General features: G+C 43.1%; 1 protein-coding gene across 3 annotated transcripts in view; it reads right to left on the bottom strand.

Annotated features, from left to right (window-relative positions):
- Positions 1–21,036, bottom strand: part of CHN1 (chimerin 1) — a 75,952-nt gene that overhangs the window by 39,329 nt on the left and 15,587 nt on the right. For all 3 annotated transcript variants that reach the window (XM_018572602.1, XM_018572595.1, XM_018572610.1), the window contains 3 exons: positions 16,869–16,900; positions 13,557–13,670; positions 1,391–1,679 (listed from right to left, as the gene is read on the bottom strand). In XM_018572602.1, the coding sequence (XP_018428104.1) occupies positions 1,391–1,679; positions 13,557–13,670; positions 16,869–16,900 (435 nt within the window). The remainder of the gene's footprint in view (positions 1–1,390; positions 1,680–13,556; positions 13,671–16,868; positions 16,901–21,036) is intronic.

The following is a 21,036-nucleotide window of genomic DNA, read 5'->3' as shown; positions in this document are numbered from 1 at the left end:
GAAGCCTGATACATCACTGAGCTAATTGGTAAGAGCATCTACTGCTAATTTTATTCATCTGTAGTAATCAAGACTGTTGCTCTGTGAATTCGATTCCTGTATTTAATGCAGTCCAAGACAATAACTTTAACCAGTTGACATCCGCGGTGTTAAACCCCCTTCCCATTCAGGCCATTTTTCAGTATTCAGCGCTGCGGTACTTTAACTGACATTTATTCCGTCATGCAGCGCTGTACTGAAATTAATTTTATACCCTTTTTTGGGGACAGATAGAGCTTTCTTTTTAAAACTTTTTTTACCTGGAGACCCCATAAGAAGCTGATGAAGCACAGATTTGTTTCACCAGCTTCTTCTCTCTGACTGACTGACAGGTGAATGCGGAAGTGATGTAATACACATCACTTCTGCATTCACACTACAGAGGGAGAACAGCAAGGAGCTGATCTCCCTCCCTCCTCCCCCTGACGCCCTCCCGAGACAATCCCGGGCCGCAGATGGGCTAGCGGATCCCGGGATTAAAGGTGAGGGGTCAGGAGGGGGGAGTGGTGGCACTAGCGAACGGGGGGGTGATCCGAAAATCACGCCGTACAACCGGGTCTTTCCTGCCCGTGCGCGAGAGCAGGAAAAAAATGCCGTCTGGACACGGCAACCCGCGGATGCGAGTCTGCCGTCCGTCCGGGCGGACGGCAAGAGGTTAAAGAACTATATGTTGACCACCATGGATAAAAGTTGTCACCAAAGGTTTCCCAGGCACTTTCCCTTCTGGTGCTGAAAACTTAGCTCCCCCTAGCATTTCAGCATCCAACAGTCCTGGAGCCATCTTGCTCTGAGGTTGTTGGAGGTAAAAACACATTAAGACAAATGCATTGTACATGCATTACCATTTACTTTTTTGGGCCTCAGTACACATGAAAGTGGACAGAAAACAGGCCTGAGCCATTTTCTGAAACATGCTGCAGCTCAGCACACAGATAGGCTGTATCTAACATTGCCTTTGATGACACATGCGGTTTTGCCCATGTTAACACATGAAAATGTGAACAGGGCCTTACTCTCCAACACAAGGGTCAGATATCATCTAAAGTCTGACAGTTACCGCCTAACTATATACACAGTCTCAAGAACTTGACAGGGAAGTAACCATCAGTCTTTAAGTAATCTCTGACCCTTCCCAAGCAAAAAAGTAAATATGGACAAAGTAACCAATTATAAATCTTTCATTAGGTAGGCTTGACTACATACAAATCAATATTAAAACTTTGCATATCTCTAATTGTGACTGGTTCTCTTCAACCTTTAACAGATATTCAAGCATACCATTAAAAGTACTACTCCCTATAAATCCATATTTTGCAATACTAAAACAAGACATACAAATATCATTGCTCACCCTTTTCTCTGCAGTGATGTCTTCCCCCGATGAGTCCCTCTCGTCATGCGTCTCTTTCACAGCTGGTATTTGTTTCTTGTGCGCTGGCTCTCTGTTGAGGGTGGTATAGCCTATATGTTCATAAATCGGGTTTATGGTCATCTTGGCAATGTACTCGGCTGCCTTGGTCTCGATATACAGGGTGATCAAGCCATCAGTCACCAGGTCATGGATGGACTCGAACCTCTTTTCTCCAACGAAATGTTTTCCATCATAGTAAAGTCTGAAGTTTCTGGTCTGACTTCCAAATCTGACTCAAAAATAAAAAATAAATATTTTACATTGTGATGGGGAAGAAATTTTCTGAAAATGTCAAAACTTTTGGGATTGAAACAAGTAGTCCAACAACTGCAGACGCTTTATACAAGTCAGTTCATTACATCTGTGGAAAAAGTGATATATCCAGCAGTTTGGCTGACAAGATTTTTTTTTTTTTTTCTTCACTGCCAGAACTGTGTCTTCTTTCAGCCGCCTGCCTAGGAGATGTTACACTTACAATAGGCTCTTCTATTGCACTTAATCAATACAGTGATTTGATGCAGTGCAAAACTTCCACAGCCTTGTCATTTAGTAGGACGAGGCTATTCAGGGCACATTTGGCTCTCGTGCCAACAATTACACTGAATTGCATCTGCTGCCAGAGTCTCGGCTAAATGGGACAGAATGGCACAAGGGTAAGTATTCTTTATTTCTGGCTGGAAGCCAAGTGCTAACTCTTTGGTGTTCTACAAAGGAAGCTCTATGGAAAGTGTTCTGAAACTCAAGAGGTTTTCACAAAATCTACGATGCATTGGCTGATGGCCTTAAGTGATGGTTTAAGCGTTACAGTTTTTTCTTCCATTTACATGTGGCTGTATCAGACAACAGATTGCGATTAAAAAAAAAAAAAAAAAAAATCAGAGGGATGCTTTATACAAATGCAAATTTCAAGCCGTCCGGTGGTCATATACAGAAAGACAAGACCATATGCAACATACTTAAATGGGGTTTTTTGTTGTTGTTGAAGAAGCCCCTTCTGCTTCTCTGGTTGTCCAGCATCTCCCCCTCAGATGTCTACTATCCTACTGGTATGTTACCACTAGTAGTGGCATATTAGGATCTGTTTTTTCGGTGCCTACATTTCAGTGCCAAAATAACTTGAAAATAATCAGAACCAAAAGAATCACACACAAAATCTACAATAAAATATGTCACCTGTCTTATGCAGTGATAATGAAAATAGAAAAGGTTCTGGGCCAGCATAATAGCCATAGGACTAGAAAAATATTCCTTATTAATTGCAGCCTAAAGTAGAGCTAAGCCCAGTTATTAAAAGTTCATATAATCTGTAACATGCTAATATACAGTACAGGTGTCAAAAAAATGCGGTAAAGTAAGAATGCTTTCAGAAAGTGTTAATACTCGTAGTTTTTTTTTTTTTATCAATTATCAAAATGGAAAGTAAATTAACTTAAGAGAAATCCAAATCAAATCATTATTTGGTGTGACCACCCTTTTCCTTCAAAACAGCATCAATTCTTCTAGTTACACTCGCACAATGTTTTTGAAGGAACTCGGCAGGTAGATTGTTCCATTCATCTTGGAGAACCAAGAACAGATCTTCTGTGGATGTCGGCTGCCTCAAATGCCTGTCTCTTCATGTAATCCCAGACAGACTCCATGATGTTGAGATCAGGGCTCTGTGATCCCGGGTCAGTATCAATAGTGTCCTCAATGCTGAGAAATACAAACAGATACTTATCGATCATGCCATACCATCAGGGAGGCGTGTGACTGGCCCCAAACTTATTCTGCAGCAGGACAACGACCCCAAACATACAGCCAATGCCAGTTCTCCAAGATGTTAGGAACAACCTAACTGCCAAGTTCTTTCAAAAACTGTGTTTTAATAAACAGTATGTATACAGCCATGTAACGTTCTGATGAAGCCTCAGGGGTGAGCCAAAACATGTTGAGGTGTTCCACATGTGGTGTGTCTGCAGGAGACCCACCTGCTGGGATCTAGGATTCTGGCATTGAAGAAACACTGGGTAGCCAAATACTTTAATGCTGTATACTCATCATATTCACGTGGGGTGTCCATTCTGCTAGCTAAGTCGCTTAATGCTGATGTTCTCCAGGTTAAAACTGACCCGCACGGGAGATTTGTTATCATTCATATGGCGATAAAGGGGACTCCTTTGACACTGGCCTCCGTTTATCCCCCCCCCCCAGGGGTGGACATCCTCCATGCGATCACTAATGCTGCCCTGACCATGCCCACGGCCCCGTTGATGATCACGGGCGACTTTAATATGGCCCCTAACCCCCTACTAGACCGTATGGGAGGTGGAGGGCGACTCAATAGTAACTTCACTGACTGGATACAGGGAATTGGGCTTCAAGATGTGTGGCGCTGGAAGTGGCCGGACACTAAAGCCTACTCATGCCACTCTGCTACACACAGGACACTCTCCAGGATTGACTTGGCATTTGCCACCCCGACGCTTCTTCCAAGACTTTCGGGGGTGCGCATTCTCCCTAGGGGGATCTCAGACCATGCCCCCTTATTAGTGGAGCTCAGCTGGGGACATTTGTTCTCTTCCAGAGTGTGGAGGATGAATTCCCATTGGCTGTCTGACCCCTCTGTGGAGACTGCCTGCTCCCAGGCTATTGGCTATTACTGGAGAGACAATGCCCCTGTGGCTTCCTCTTCCCTTAAATGGGAGGCCTTCAAGCCCACTCTTAGAGGAGCGTTCATGGCCGCTACGGGGGCAGTCCGTAAACTTATGGGGGAAGTAGCACTAGCATTGGAGAGTGATATGGGAGAAGCTGAGAACAACTACATCCTAGACCCTACTTCATCAGCCTCCAGCGAATATGGGCAAATATGACCTGTTCCTGCTGGAACAAACTAAAAAGAAAATGCTACATACTCAGCAAAAAATATTCGAGTTTGGGAATAAGGCGGGTAGATTACTGGCATACTTTACAAGGGCGGAATTCAACCCTACCTCTATTCCCCACATTCTCTCTCCCTCGGGGTCCCTGGTCACTGACACCCAGGGCATTATGGATGCATTTCTGTCCTTCTATAGAGATTAATACTCCTCCAGAGCCCAATATACGGACGTTGAGCTGGGGAATTATCGGTCTCAGATCTCCCTTCCCTCCCTGTCCTCTCAAGCCAGAGAGGAGTTGGATCAACGGCTCACTACTGACGAAATAGAGTTGGCGGTTGCCCAATTCCCTACTGGGAAGACCCCGGGGCTTGACGGATTCCCAGTGGAGTGGTACACCTCTTATATGGAAGACATAGGGCCACACCTACTAGACACATATAATGAGGCATTTGGGCTGGGTATACTCCCCCCGTCTATGAGAGAAGCTCTTATAGTCTTGATTTTAAAACCAGGAAAAGATCCGACTAAATGCGACTCGTACCGTCCTATTTCCTTAATTAATGTAGACGCAAAAATCCTTGCCAAAATTCTAGCAATGCGCATTAATAAACACATTCTGTCCCTAATAAGCAGTGACCAGGCGGGATTCATGCCAGGCCGTTCCACCAGGATGCATATCCGTAGACTTTTCACCAACCTCCAATATTCTCACCCCACGACTGAAGGTAGAGCAGTGATCTCGCTAGACACCCAAAAAGCTCTCGACAGCGTTGAGTGGCCTTATTTACAGAGAGTAATGGAAGCATATGGGTTTGGCTCCCGTATAATCCGTTGGGTTGAGATTCTGTATAACGCCCCAGTGGCCAGATTGCGCATCAACAGAGAAATATCCGACCCGTTTAGTATCTTTCGGGGTACGAGACAGGGTTGTCCTCTCTCCCCTATCCTTTTTGCCTTGGCAATTGAGCCCTGGCGCTTAGGATACGGAAGTCTGTGAATATACATGGCCTGAAGATACGTGATCTGGAGGAGCGGATCTCTCTGTATGCTGATGATACGTTAATTTATTTGTCTGACCCGAATAACTCCCTATGCCACCTCCTCCAGTTATTGGATGTCTTTGTAACGTTTTCGGGCTTCAAGGTCAATTGGGATAAATCAATCCTTTTTCCCCTAGATGAGGCCACGGTGGCGAATATTCATCCTGTGTCCAAGCTAAAGGTGGTGAAGGACTTTAAATATTTAGGGGTTAAGGTTCAATGGCCCCTCTCCTCTTATATTACTAATAATTTGGCCCCGACTATTGACTCTCTTCAATTGAAAACTAAACAGTGAATGGACCTACCGCTGGACCTTATGGGGAGAGTCAATATCATTAAGATGAACTTTCTCCCTAAGCTACTGTATATCCTAGCGAATGCCCCTTGCTATGTCCCAAAAAGCTACTTCCGTAAAATTGATTCAATTTGCATGGGGTTCCTGTGAGGGGGTCGCACTCCTAGGGTGGCACTGGAGGTACTGCAGCTCCCTCGCACCATGGTGGGCCTGGCATTTCCTAACTTTCAAATGTACTATTTGGCATCCCAGTTAGTGGTGGTCCATGACTGGCTGGTCCCCCAAGCTGGGAACGCATGTACAGCAACAGAAGCAGCCATACTAACTTCCTTTGAATCCCTTCAAAATGTAGTTTATAGGAGGGATCAATCATACCCAAAAGCAACAAGGGGCGGTGATGATTTCTGTAACTGTCCGGATTCTACGATATGTTATTAATAGCTTATCATTACCTCAATGGTCCCACTCTCCCTTCTCCCCCTTGTGGAGTAATCATGCCCTCCCAGAGCTGCAACGCCTACCACCAGCCGCCTTCTGGTCCTCAAAAGGCATTAAATCCTTGTCTCATTTGTTTCGAAATGGGGTGATGCTTACCTTCCCACAGCTTAGGGAGGAGCAGAGAATGCTGCGAGAGTAAGGTTCATCAAAATTGATCTCCACATACTATGCGGAACTCATGTTCTCCAGAGCCGGTAGATTTGACGGCCGCAAACAGAAGTGGCGGTCGCTCCTCCCGGATCTGGTGGAAGATGATTGGGGTGACTTTGAGAGCAGCTACATGTCATCTGTAATAGCGTCTAGGGACAAACTGATCCAAATGAAGTTCTTCTACCAGGTTTACTACACTCCGCCCGGATGCATAGACTCGGCCTACGCCCGACTTCGCATTGTTTTAAGCGCTGCGGGCGAGAGGCCGACTTCCTGCACTGTTTCTGGGAATGCCCAGTCATAAGAGCCTTTTGGTCGGAAATCACTTCCTTCATGGAGGTCAGCCTCGGCTTCCCCAACATTTGCAACCCCTCATTCTGCCTCCTGGGTCTCTTTGGGGAGCTAGCACTGGCCTCCCGTTCTCAGACACTCCTCCGCCTCCTTTTATTTTATGCCAGGAAAACCATTCTCCTAGTCTGGGGTAGCCAGATGGCCCCCTCCCTGGGCGAGTGGAAAAGACTGATCCATTTTGGTCGCATATGGGACCAATGGCTGGCCTCCTCAAACACAAATGTGGAAACGGGGTAGTACTAACTCTTTGGCCCTGAGTCCCCCAGTCCTGGACCTATGAGCCCAAGGTGATACTTTTTGATCTGCTGATATATGTGGCTGAGTTTGTTTCTCAATGTTCTGTGATACCTATCTTAGAGCTTTATCACCATGTCTTGAACCTTGAATATTGCATCCACAGCTTGTGTAACTTGTGTAACCATGTAACCTCATGATCAACATAGAGAGTGTACTGATGTGTAAATGCCTGGGTTATGTTGACACAATTGTTGTTTGTTGATGGTGTTTGTTGTTATCATTGTTGTGTCTCAGACACTTGCAAAAATCAATAAAAATTATCTTTAAAAAATAAATAAATATCTGAGGCACTTCCTGCCACAGTCTTTTTCCCTGCAGGGTGTTCCCCAGTGAGGATGCCACAGTGATTCCCTAAATTAGGCCCCAGGCCTGAGGGCCTATAGGGGTGGAAGATGTGGGGATCTCTCAGGCTGGGAGGTGTCCTTAAGATGCCGACTGCAATTGAGTGTTATCCTGGCCTAGAGGAAGCAAGCAAGCCCACAGAGATGGTGAGTGACTGACTGAGCTTCAGAAGCAAACACTAGAACCTTTCACTGCTGTCCTGCCTTGGTGTAATGACTGAGCATACACTAGAACCTCAGTTACAAGGAGCCACATTTACATGGTATGTGTCCAGTCAGTATAGCTGCATAGAAGAAGAAACCAGAAAGATATACATCTATATAGAAGATCAGAGGAATATGCTTTGTTATACCAAACTGAAGCTCATTACTCTTATCCACTACTGATCAGAATTGTAGTACAGAAGAATATGCCCAGGGACCAGGTAATTCTCAACTGGGGGTCCCACTTGTACACCACAAGGCCCAGCTGGGTGGAGGCACTGTCGCCATAAGATACACTTGTAAAAGACCAAGGAATGACAAGGAGATGAAGGGAAGTATGCTAACCCGATATATATTTATAATAGGGTTGCACAGATACCAAGTACAGTACTCGGTACAAGTACGAGTACATGTACCGATACTTTTGAGCTCCAAGACTAGACTAGAGAAAAATTCAAAAATTAGGAGGCCGCTGTCATTTGTAAGGAGCACACGGAGCTCCCGGGATTTGTACATCTCTGTTTTAATGTCCGATTTTGTTTTTATAAATATAAATAAAGGGATGCACAGATACCAGTTTTGCGAGTACGAGTACTGATACTTGCCGAGTACTTACAAGTACGAGTACTGATACATTTTTGTTTATTGTCATGTGACAGTTTTTCTAAAACAATACAGACCAATGATTTCAGGACAGTGGTGGAGTGCCAGAGCCAGGTCCCAGCTGCAACCACTGCAACCCTGGTAGTTCACATGAAAATGCCAAGTATCTGCACTGGTACTCAAAAAGTATCTGTACATCCCTAATTTATAAGATGTATGAATGCATTTTTTTCTGTTATAGCCACAAAAAAAGGGTTCTCCTTTGGGAGCTTTCATTAGGCATTTATTAAAAATTTGAGGGGTAGGGATGTCAGTGAAGCAGAAGTATTGTGATGGATTGCCTCACAATACATAGGGAATTTTGGCCAAGCTTACCTGCCACAGGGAGGAGGTCCAGATCTATACATAGGGGATCATTTTTCAAAACTGGGGCAGACAAAATCTGGAGCAGATTTGTACTCCAATCGGCTTCTGTCTCATTTTCAAATCTTACCTGAGCAAACTGAAGAGAAGCCGATTGGTTGCCATGGGCAACTGCTCCAGTTTTAATAAATTCCCCCCATAGTATATACAAATACTTCAGCTTTCTATTTCTGTGGAAGTACTTGCTTTAACATGCATTTTTCACAAAAAGTAACTATATAACCATTTTTAAACCTATGCCAAGGTTCAAGTTTGTAAAGCCAAGTATGTGCCATGTTTCTTTATTATTATTCACAGATCCAGTGTAGTAGAGTAATATGTTTTGGCAGTAGTATGACAATACGTCTGTAAATATCCCAGACTACATTTATATTGCACAACACACAGGCGTTTTCAAAGACAATACGTTTTAGTCTAATCTCCCATCAAAGGAAAGTTTTCCAGAGAAGTCCTTATGCAATTTGCAAGGAAGTGGGGTCAAGGCTGTGAAAATTCCACAAGAAAAGAAGCTCCTCTTTTGAACAAAATCATTTCAAACCAATCTTGCCTGCACGTACGTGAAGGGAAAGAAACCATGGCAACTTGAGAGGCTTACAACAATCGGCATCTTCTGGGAAAAAGAACAGAAGGCTCTGAAACACTAACACCTACTTTTCCAGCAACTAATTGTTTTCTTTATACTCCTACTACTAATATGAATTCACAAGAAGCTTCTAAAATGACAAACTTTACAGGCCAGGAAAAAATCAAAAACCATCCAGATTGAATTTCTTGGACTGACTAGGTTTAATTATGCAGTATCAACATCTACATCTTAAGGGGTGCATAGGAAAAGTTTTCTTTAGGAGGAGCAACGCAAACTAGAGACCACAACCTTTATCTACATGCCTAAAAACAATCAGAAGATCTGCACTGTGGTCATATTATCATTACATGGCAGTGTCATTCACTCACAAACTCTTCAACAGTGTACCTTGCCTGTGGTGCATGCACAGTGCAGTGTATACTCATTCCCACCGTCTGTAAGATGTACAGAATGGAGCCAGGTGTTATATCATCAGTGGCTATACAAAGGCTGAAGAAGGATGATGGGAACAAGAAGATCTGGAGGAAATGGAGGTGGCTGGAGTGAGAAAACCTGGAGTCGGGTTTTGAAACCCCAGCCATAAGTTTTTTTTTCTGGATAAAGCATAGAAATGTTAAGGCCTTTCTCAGATGCTTATTGCAGTCTGTATCTCCATTGGGGAGATCTCCCTTCACTTCCTGTCTCCATTTTCCTTTTTTCAGGGGAAAGCACAAACGCAGTCCCCCACTACCACAAGCTATGCAGTCTAGTTTCGCGCATTTGGGAAAATCGCAGGGGTCAGCACACCCGGATTGCAATGGATGAGCCTCGCCCTGGGAGAACCACCTTCGTTATCATGATATCTCCCCTGCCAGGTAAGTATTATTTTTAAATGGCCAGATCACCTCTGGCCACATCCAATTTTAATATAAAATATCAGCAGGCTAAGACATAATGTCCAGACACACACACATAACACAAGACTGTGGCATATAAGTGAGGTCACCAGGAAAAGGGCAAGCTGCAATGTTGTGTTCAATGTATTTTAATCTCTAAAAAGAGAACTTGCCGTTATCCTTTATGGACCCAAATGCTTAATTGAGATATCACTTGACATTGATTAAAATGAAGATGTGCAAATGGAGTCTGACTTGATGCAAAACTGTCAAACTCCACCATGTACTGGTCCAGTTTTGGCACAAATGATGTAATGTGCCAAAGCATTGCATCCTGGGAAGGTTATATCAGCAGAGCATTGCTGGGAAATCTCATGACATCTCAGGGAAAGGCATTTTCCTCCCCTGAGAGGATGTGCATGGTCACATGTGCCAGAGTTCCAGGAAGTAAAGGGATATATATTAATCTGACCTCAGTAAACATTGCCACTGTCAGAAGACTGGAAAAAAAGAGAAATAAGGTATGCAAAGAATACAAAGCCTGCCGTTATCTAGATGTATCTGTTTGTAGGTTGTCATTACTAAACATTTCTAAAAGGTGTGTTTGTTGTTATTTTAAAGATATGGGTAAAGTTTCTCTTTAAGTTAATTTATGCCCTACATTACAGCCTCTCATATGACAAGTTAATTTTACCAATACCCAAAGCGGCTATTAATGAAAGGTATCACTTGGAAATATGCTCAGTGAATCCTTTATTGATATTCATCTGAGATTTGACGCAATCGCCCTGCATTTCAGTCATTTTCACCATGTTAACATCCTGAATGTTCACGGGGGAAATACAGCTGCCGTGAAACGGCCAGCAATAGCTCTCCATGGTGCAAAAAGGTTTTTATAGTCAGTTTCAGCACTGGGAGGGGGTTAACTTCTTTACAACTACCCAGCCCAGCATGCCAGGTATGAGGGCTGGTATCCTCCTGGTAATGGAGCGACAAACATGCAGCACCCCCGCTATGTTGATACTAGCCCCTCTTCAGCATTGGGAGGAAAGGGGGTGCTTTCAGAGGGATTTCCCAAAAAACAGGTGATTTGTTCACAAAGTGCTCCTGTTCTATGGCACCCCAAGGAGAAGGTGCCAGAGAGAGAGGGCTTATGTACCATTTACCTAACCGTAATGGGGGGTGGGAGTAAATGTATTGCCCTTTCTTGTTTACTAGTTTTGGGGTCCCTGAGAACACTTACCAGTTCACCGTGCACGCAGGTAAAAAAAAGTAAATGGCACCCTGAAAAAAAATAAGGAGCAGAGACGTTGCTATCACTAGTAAAGTTTTCCTCCAAACATTGTTTTTATGAGGACATAAAGTGGTTTCCAAGGATAGTAGAGAATTTAGCACCGTGGAAACTCTGGGGAAGGAGTTCCCTGTGACATCACTTCCTATATTTGGTATTAGCCCTAACCGGCTTGGGGTATTAATATCTTGGTTTTGAAACATCAAAATGTGTGTAATGTTTCTATAAATAAGAAAGAACAGCAGGCCTTGTACCAGTCATTTGTTTTCAGGATGTTTGTCTAACTAAGCAATAATAAAACCATATGTAATTAAACAAACACTCTCATGCAGAAAAGGCATCATTAAAGGAGAACTATGGGGTTAGGGCTTTTCCCCATAGTTCTCCTTACGGTAACGGGAGGACACAAACTAGCATCCTCAATCACCCTTAGCTCAGTATACCGCGAGCTACAGCTACAGCAGAGAGCTGTGACAGGATCGAGAGGTGAGCGAACGCCGGTATGAGTTTGCTCACTTCTCGATCTACTGAGCCGACCTGTGACAGTCTCATTGTCACAGGTCGGCTAGAACTATGAGGTGAGTGAAAAGCACTCGCCTCATAGTTCTCCTTTAAGCTTAATTTCACATGGCAAAGCCACAAAAAAACTTGTTTATAATTTAAAGCAGAATATGTTACTAGGCAAGACAGCTTGAACTGTAAAGTTCTATGGAACACCAAAGAACCACAAGTTGTCTAATTAGGGTTGAAGTTACATTGCATGCAGAAAACCAATTATTATAAACATGTGTAAGAAACACACACTGTAAAAAGAGTGTTCTTACCAGCAGATACTCTCCTAGTTCTACAATTTCCTGGTGCCAATGGCAGCCCTGGATTACCTGTAAACTGTGCGACTTTGTGTAAAAAAAGCGGGCTCTGCTTTTTTTCAGTGCAGGGCAGCTCACATTAACGCAACACACTGGCGTGGACTGCTCTCAATCACGCCCATTCATTTTCAGATGTACCTGCATTGGCATGCATTGAAAGAGGGGTAAGATAAGTAATATGTCCTCTTCTTGTACCCCCTTGACCAAACAAGCATTCAACCCTTGCAGTGCGGTGTGTGTTTTTTGGGGGGGTGTTCACAGGGGGGTTTGTTTGGTTTTTTTTTTGTCTTGTGGCCAGGGTAGAACTTTAAAAAGCTCTACCATGTAAAAAGTTTCTGCTAATGCCAGAATTCATTTAATCTCTGACCAAAGTTCATGGATACTTGGATACCCTGACCAAAGGGCATCTTCAGAATTCACATTTTAAGGACATATTTGGTACACTGTTAAAAAATTATGCAATTTTTTTTATTTCAAGCTGACAAAAGGACACAAATGTGAAAACTCACACACTTTAGTGTTTTTTACACTATATATTAGTGATGCACTGATACGGGGCATTTTCATAAGTATTTGAGCGCCAATACCAGTACTTGGCAGCCTTCCGGTAAACCACGCGGCCTCCATATCTCCTCCTCCCTCACAGCGCCAGTGTTGTGTGAGAATTCTCGACGGGCTGCACATCTCTTCCTCCTTCCTGGAAACATGCCGCCTGCAAGACCATCCAGACCCCTGGTGAAAGTCTGCACAACCCACCCCAGAGCCAACACTGCACACCTGGGACCCCGCACAGCCCACCTGCGATCCTCTGCTGGAGACATCAGGTCAGCACCCCAGGGCAGCATATGTAGCTTCATATTATTCTACATTTATGTATTGCTGAGATTTGTACTCCTCTACAGCCGGTTGCCATTTTGCATTGCTGAGATTTGTAGTCCTATATGGCTGATGGTATTATTCAGCATTTCTGTATAATGCATCGTTGGGATTTGTAGTCCTCTCTAGCTGGTGGTATTCTGCACTGCTGTATGATGTATTGCTGAGATTTGTAGTCCCTCTACATCTTGGAGTCAGTGGCAGAACTACCAGGGGCACAGCGTTTGCAGCTGGGACTAGGCCCTGGCACTTCACCACTGTCCTAAAATTATTAGTTTGTAATGTTTTAAAAAACTGTCACGACACTGAAAAAAGTAATGGTAATTAGTATTGGCATCCTTTATTGGCATCCTTTAGAATTACCAACTATGCAGTGAGAGGGGATTACTAAACTGCAAAGAAATGTGACTGCTTAGGTAGACCCTCCTATACTTTGCTTTCTGCGTGTGCAAGAATATAGTGACTTTATAAAAGAGAGTAGAACACACATTTGGTGTTTAATCATAGTATTACCTAATGAAGAAAACAAGTTCAGTTAGGTCTTACCTTAATGCTAAGGTGTAGGTGCCAGGCTGACGTTGACTTTCCCGAATAAGATAGCTTCCCTCTGCAACACTTAACAACTGGTCTGTTTCTTCTCTGGATATCATACCAAAAAACCTGGTGACAGAAACAAATGTATACATTTTCATGCCAGCAGATTGAGATACCTGTAAGACTGCACTAGTCTATTCAGTTAAATAGTCTAAAAAGTAAGCTTTGTATCCAAAAAACAAAACTCAGACAACCTGGATATAAATAAATCAATACATGTCCATCCAAGACTTCCCTCACTTCTTGTATGGTAAAAAAGTTGTCAGCAGGGCAAAAAGTACAGAAAAATCTCTAACAGGACTCCATATGTCAGTGAAAGCCAGACACAGGGGGTTCTAACCCTTCCCAACTCTATCCAAAATGAAAAAGCACGTTTTCGCTGGATTTTCACTTATAAACCTCCTGCAGCATTTATCTGCATTTCCTGTTATGAAAATAGAGATCACAAATGTTTGGTGTTATAACTGAAAGCCATCTGTATATTTAACTGCCAGAAAACTTTCTCAATCACCTGCCTAACGCACCAGATGAGTAAACAATAAGTTGAAGGCATGGTAGTAGTCTATTACCCTTATTGACCAGCTTTGCAAAGCTGGCTGTCACAGCAGTGTGTAATAAAACGAAGAGGAGGCAGTATAACATCCAATTGTGGTTCTGAGAGAGAATAAGATTAGTACACTCATCAGTGTGCAGCATCATTATTTAGCATGCAATTGGCACACCACAATAAGCCAGAAGCATTACTGGGCATGTAAAGTAAGAGCTGGGTGGAACCAATGCTACAGCCTTGCTTCTGTGTCATCTCCTGATTTATCAGACTTGGGAATCAGTATGAGTCTCGCTCTACCAATCTTCTATTAGTTCCATAGTATGTATGCTACTCTCTGTTAAACTTATTTTGCTATTGGAATCCCTGAAAGTATTTAAAGTGAATCTGTGGGGACAGAAAACATGACAACTGATTTTCATGGTTTTTAAAATATAAAAGGGCCCAAACTATTGTTAATCTGACTTTTTCTTTTTGGTACACGTGATGCGCACTTGGCCTGCCACATCATCAACATAGTGAGCCTATGTCAAAGATGACTTGCTACGTGTGCTCCAAAACCTGCAAATTAATTTTGCCAAAGGAATGTTGCAGTTTCTGTACCCTATAAACTAATATCTGCAGATCTGTGTCTGGCCTAACCAGGCCGAGATCTGCACACTGGGCTGACTGACTATCTCTGATAAGCATCTGTACTGATACTCAACAGAGGGAAACTGAGGCAAAAGAAGCTGCATCCTCCCTTTGCCTAGTTGAAGAAAAGGGGAAAAGGCAGCCAACAGTTTTCCTGTGATGAGTTGCCATACTGTCACTCACCACAGAGAGTGGGAACAGCTCTGCACTGCTCTGCTGCCTGCACCCCCCTCTCTCTCCCACCAGCAATCACTTTCTGATCACAGGGGAGAGAAGAAAATGATAGTTAGATGCTATAGCTCCTTGCACAGTGAACACGCAACGGGGGTGAACTGTCAATGTGCAATATGCACCAAATAAACAGATCCCTGAGGGTCCTTTGTTTATTAGGGACACTGTGCTCACACAAATATACATGTCACAGTGCCCTATTTAGACAGGTTCATTTGCTTCATATCGGTAATTATGATCCTAGAGCCATTGTCTGGCGAGATGCTGATATAAAACATGCATGCCGCTAATGAAGATTTACGTCTAAACTCCTTTCTTACATGCTTTCAGGTGATCGACTCCTTAGGTATGGCAGTCAAAATCAGGATGGCTGCCCCACAGTCTAAACCTCCACTTTTTACAAGTCAGCAATGACCACTTCTACGGTTCTATCCTAGCACATTTCCTGAGGCACTCGTTCAGGGATTGCCGGCATATTATGTGGGGACACTGCATTCCAACCTATTGCTCCTGGATTTTAAATGCCTGACATTGGCTTCCAGTTTGCCCTTGTCCATGTCCCTATAGTTCTGCATTGGCTTCGTCTTATTCCTACCTTGTATTATGTCATGACTCCTTACATTTAGCCTATTTTGTTGCTTGCCCAACTTTGTTGGGCAAGCAACAGCATTTTACGTGCTTTAAGCCCAAGGTTTACCTACAAGATCTTTGCTCCATTTGCAACAAGTTAGCTTGTGCCTCATTCCCTTGCCTTTTACTGCCTGGCCTGAAGTATGCATGTATTTGTCTTTTTTTCCAGGTACCTGCATTCGTGTCCAGGAACTGATACTTTCCGGGTGCCAAATTCTATTGCCCCTGGCAGAGAGAAGGATTCTTCCTGCTCTATGCCCTGAAAGCATCCACTCATCAAGTAAATATAGCTTTTAGAGAAACTTTCAGCATTATAAACATTTTTCATTACTATATTAAGGGCCAAAACTTTTCTTCTAGTCAGGTAAATATGGAAATATTTGCATTTAATAGTTCACAATTATCATATTTAGCCATTTAGGAGGAGCTCTTAAATCTGTTGACTACCAGTTTTCTGAAGACTGCTTTTTACTTCTGTGATGCCAAGAGTGTCACTTAATCTGCTGTTCAGTTCTATTCAGCGCATACACAGCTAAATGAATCAGGAGTTATAAATCCATCTCCTTGTCCCTAGAGGTCTCAATGAAGTATCAATTAGAGAGAGACAGACCACAAACAGCTACTGTTGTGCAGTTTTCTTTAGAATGTAGAATGTCTGGAATACTAAGTGACATGAAAGCACCATTCAAAGTTATATATATATATATTATATATAACATATAAAAAAGCAAAAGAATCAGCAATCGCACCAATGTTAATATTCAAATTAATCTTGTTAAGATTGTAGAATTGGCTATTAAACATTTATATTGTGATAACCATGCCATCCAAGCATCTGTTGCCAGAAATATGAATATCATCCATTCTCAAAATCCTTTTTAAAGGTTCTGTATCCTGAGTGTCTAGCTACAACTTGTGTGCCTTGCTGCCTAGCCTTTGGGGCTGAGATGCCTACTGGTCTGGCCTTACACCTGAAGTAATTTGACAGTCTGAGAACCAACCTTTTATGTATCAGAGTCTCTTCTAGTTTCTTTTTTTTCTTGTCCATTTCTAAAAACTCTATAAGCCTTAAACATCCTGCCTGTCTCCACTAGCATTCTTTCTTTAAAAAACCATAAATTGACTTTGCAATGATAATCAGTTTGACTTTCTCTACAATGGCTGTGGTCAACAAGTTCATACAGCTGTCATACATATAAACAAAGCAAAAAAAGTAAACTCACTCTCTTCCATAGTACTTTGGCCTGTTTTCGACCTGCAAAGGAAACACAACAATGAATGTGACACAGTTTTTAGGGATCATATTATATGCTGCTCCAAATCCCAGTTGGAAAGGGGAGCAGGATCTAAGTTTACATATTTATGAAAGGGGAAAAAATTGCAGTCCAAGCTCAAACATTTTTTAACTACATCAAAATATATATAGATCTATCTATAAAGATATAGATCTATCTATATATGGCTGGCACTGCACCCAGCAGAAGACGTCAGCAAACAATCCCATAGTGCTAACCCTTTTCAGGGCAAAACCAGTGGGAACTGGGATCACAGGCACGCAGCAACTAAACTAGCTCTTTGTGCTTGGTCCGACCAGTCTACTTCTTCAGAGACAGGGCAAGCACTGAGGCAATGCCTACGGTTCTGGACAGCATTCTGCAGCTAACTTCCACCAGAATGAAGTCTAGAAAGCACCCTATCCAGATCCAATGCCCCAAAGATCACTTTCAAGCTAACCCCACACATCTAGTCCAGGGGCGCCCAGACATCTACAGCAAAAGCCAGGTTGAGGATGACCACGCCAGAAAGCTGCAAATGAAGGGACAAAGTGTTTGAATAAATTAAGAAATAAAAAGAGAATTAAGTTAGTCTTAACACAGCAGAGCCGTAGAAAAGACATCCACCCTGGTGGTGGTTGACCTGGGATAGCTTAAAATTATTTAGTTTACCCGTATCCAATCCTCCTGTAGCTGGCAGTATAGCCCAAACATTAAAGATTTCCTGCGTCCCTCAATGGACAAGAAAGGAAAAGATTTGAAGTTAAACTCCAAGCTAGAAAAAAATCTTGCAGTAGGGCTCCCCTGTACGGCAAGGTTTAAATGCTAATTTTTTGCCTAGGGTTCGAGAAATAAGGAGTAATACTTACCTTATTCCCCAATCCAGCAGGCTCCCCCATCTGTGTGACTGATTCTGCAAAGGCTCTCTAGGGTGCTCCTGGTCACTGTTGCAAGTTTCCCCCCTTTGCAAACCATGCAGAACTAATATTTCTGCATTGACCATGGTGATGCCAAGGGACCACTCATATCCTAGTGTCAAAGGAGAGTGCTAAAGCCCGCCAGAGAGGGGTTTGAGGTAAGTCATACAGTCTCTTCATCTTCCCCATAGGTAATGAGCATTTAACCCTTGCAGTGCAATTTTCTTCCAGCTAAACAGTGGAAATATTAGGAAATCCAAAGAGTGACTATTAAAATGCATGTGCATGACAAAAAAGGTCCAAAAGCAATACAACATACCAAAAAAATCTCAAAATGCTCATAAGTGTCAAAATGTCTTAACTAAGTATGATAAAACTAAAAGCTGTATTATACACCCACCCCTCAGCTACATTGAATTCTTTAAGTTTATTTCTGTTTATGAACAAGCAGAAAACCATAATAAATATTTAGAGCACAATAACCCAGCTGTATTTAGTAAACACTACAGCTGTATTTACTAGGACTCCCACAATGACCTTTCCATGATATGCAAACATTTCTAATTAAGGGAAATAATAAATGTTTAACAATCCAGAAGCAACATTTCTGCTATATTAACATTGATATTTGTGCTATGTCCTTTTCTTAACATAGTTTTGCATGGAAAAAAACAAAAGAATTGTACTCACCGTGAAACCCTTTCCCTGGAGTCCATTGCCTGGTTATATTGCTGACTACAGGATTATTGAACAGTGGGAAACAAAATATCTGTAGGCCAGCCCAGGATGCCGCCTATTCCCAGCATGCCTCAGTTTGTAGCAAGCAGTACTAAAGCTGGCTTACCATGCCTCGTTCTGCACTGTCTCTGTGTGGGGAAGGCCATCTTGGTAGAGGCAGGACTTTGCTTCATCATGCCCAAACCTCTAGCAAGAACAGCAAAGCAGCATAGAAATGATATCCCTAAGGCCTTGTTCACACCAAATGCAGACCAGATCTGCATGAGTTTCTGCACACGCAGTGCAGTGGGTTGTGCCGCGTTTTTGATGCGTTCCGGAACGCTGCGGTGTGAACTGGAGCTAAAAATACCATTGGAATGCATTGGATTGCATTTCAAAACACAAAAGGACAGACTTGAAAAAAAAAACCCCTGCCAATCTTCTACTCCTGAACCATGTACTAGTGGCTCTAGTACCTGTACCTATGCACCCTCACTGTGAGCAGCATCACCGTTCCAGAACTAGTGTGCTACCAGGAGTCAAAGAACAGTCACATCCTTGAGAGGTTTCTATCCCCCTTGGGATTCAGGACCTTTAACCCTTTCGCTGCCAAGCCCTCCGGAACATTTTTCATCTGTATATCAGTTTAGAATTAGCCAGGAATATTGAGAACTTTGCTCTCACTCTGGTGCACACAGCAATACCCGACATGTATAGCACAATTGTCATTGTTGTACGTAGGTGCACTCGACTTGTTTCCTATGCGCGCATTTGCGGGGGAGGGGGGGGATGGGGTCTTGTTACATTTATTTTATTTACCTTTATTTTTTAAACTTTTTTATGTTAACTTCATTGCTATCACATGGGAGGCTCACAACCACCCTATGTGATGGCACATTGGAGGTGACAGGTTCTCTTTAAGGTAACATTAGACCCTTAGGGTCACCTTTCCACTTCAAAGGAGCTATACAAGCGCACATGGCTTGGGGGGAGAGGAAGGGGGCAGGGTGAGAGAACGGCCAAGAAAAGTTGCAGCTGCTGAGCTGAATCAACTAATCGTTGACAGCGATTCTCATTATCGATTTCATTGGTTAGTTGTTGCAGCCCTAAAATTCAGAGATGATTTGAGGATCTACAAAGAGTGATAAACAAATAAGATACATTTTTGTTAATAGTTAGTGTGCCTGGAAGCATTTTTAAGGTTTAAAAGGAGAACTATGGGGTCAGTGTTTTTCCCCATAGTTCTCCTTAGGGTAACGGGAGGACACAAACTAGCGTCCTCCCGTTACCCTAAGCTCAGTATACCGCGAGCTGCAGCTCGCGGTATACTGAGACGCCGCAGCGGATCCCGACGTAGATGACGGGATCCGCCCAGCTGCGTGAGTGACAGCTGGCTCTGCCTATCTAGAGGCAGAGCCAGCTGTACCCGCCCCCTCCCGTACCGCCAGTCAGCGCTGGCAGATCGGAGAGGGGAATCCAGCCCCTCCCCTGTCACGGCAGAGAGCTGTGACAGGATCGAGAGGCGAGCGAACCCGGTATGTGTTCGCTCACCTCCCGATCTACTGAGCCGACCTGTGAGTCTCATTGTCACAGGTCGGCTAGAACTATGAGGTGAGTGAAAAGCACTCACCTCATAGTTCTCCTTTAACTTCTAAGTTCAGTGTCACTTTAAGGAGCCAAAGAAAATTGAATATACATAATGATATAAGGCTCCATTCACACAAGAGCGGGTTTGCCGAATGTATTGGTACGTTCAGAAACACGCTAAATGTAAAAAAAATCATTGCATTCTAATGTGCATTGTTCACGCTAGTGCGGTGTCCGCCTGGTACGAAAACAGGCGTCCCGTAAAAAGGTTCAAAAACCAATTTTCTGGGCGGATTCCGCACATTTGGGGCTATAGTAATAGCCGCAAATTAGCAAAATCCACACGTACTGTTTTCTTGCCGCACGGTTTTCCGCGTGGAAAATGTTACCACTATGTGTGAATGGAGCCTTAGAATTTAAATGCAGCTTTAAAAAAATAAATATATAAACATAATGCATTGTGTTAAGGATATTCAACTTAATCTATACCCATGAATAAAACAACCTATGCGAGAGATTTGTTCTGTAAAACCTTGAAGACGCACTCTAGTCACAGTGGAAAAATAAACCTCGAGGTGCATCCATTCAGTTTTTCAGCCAGACAATGCTCTAGTGCACCAGTCCATTCCAATACTTTGTCAGTAATCTGGTAAACTGAAGTCCTGCTTGTGGTGTAACAGAGCTACTCCCAGAATAGCTTCTCATGACCATTGAGTCATGAGTAGAATAATTCTTCTCATGACCATTGAGAATGTGCTGTATGCCGAGTGTATATTGGGTATGCCGCTCTGGACAAAGGCGACTCTACACGCTTCTGTAACATCTGAACATAAAGCCCCAGGATATCGTGCAGGCACAACAGAAGTATTTATACAAGGACGACATGCATAACTAAA

Source organism: Nanorana parkeri, unplaced genomic scaffold (assembly GCF_000935625.1).
Source record: "Nanorana parkeri isolate BGI_ZX_2015 unplaced genomic scaffold, ASM93562v1 scaffold44, whole genome shotgun sequence".
In the NCBI taxonomy this organism is placed as follows: domain Eukaryota; kingdom Metazoa; phylum Chordata; class Amphibia; order Anura; family Dicroglossidae; genus Nanorana; species Nanorana parkeri.
This window is presented reverse-complemented; position numbering and strand designations above follow the sequence as displayed.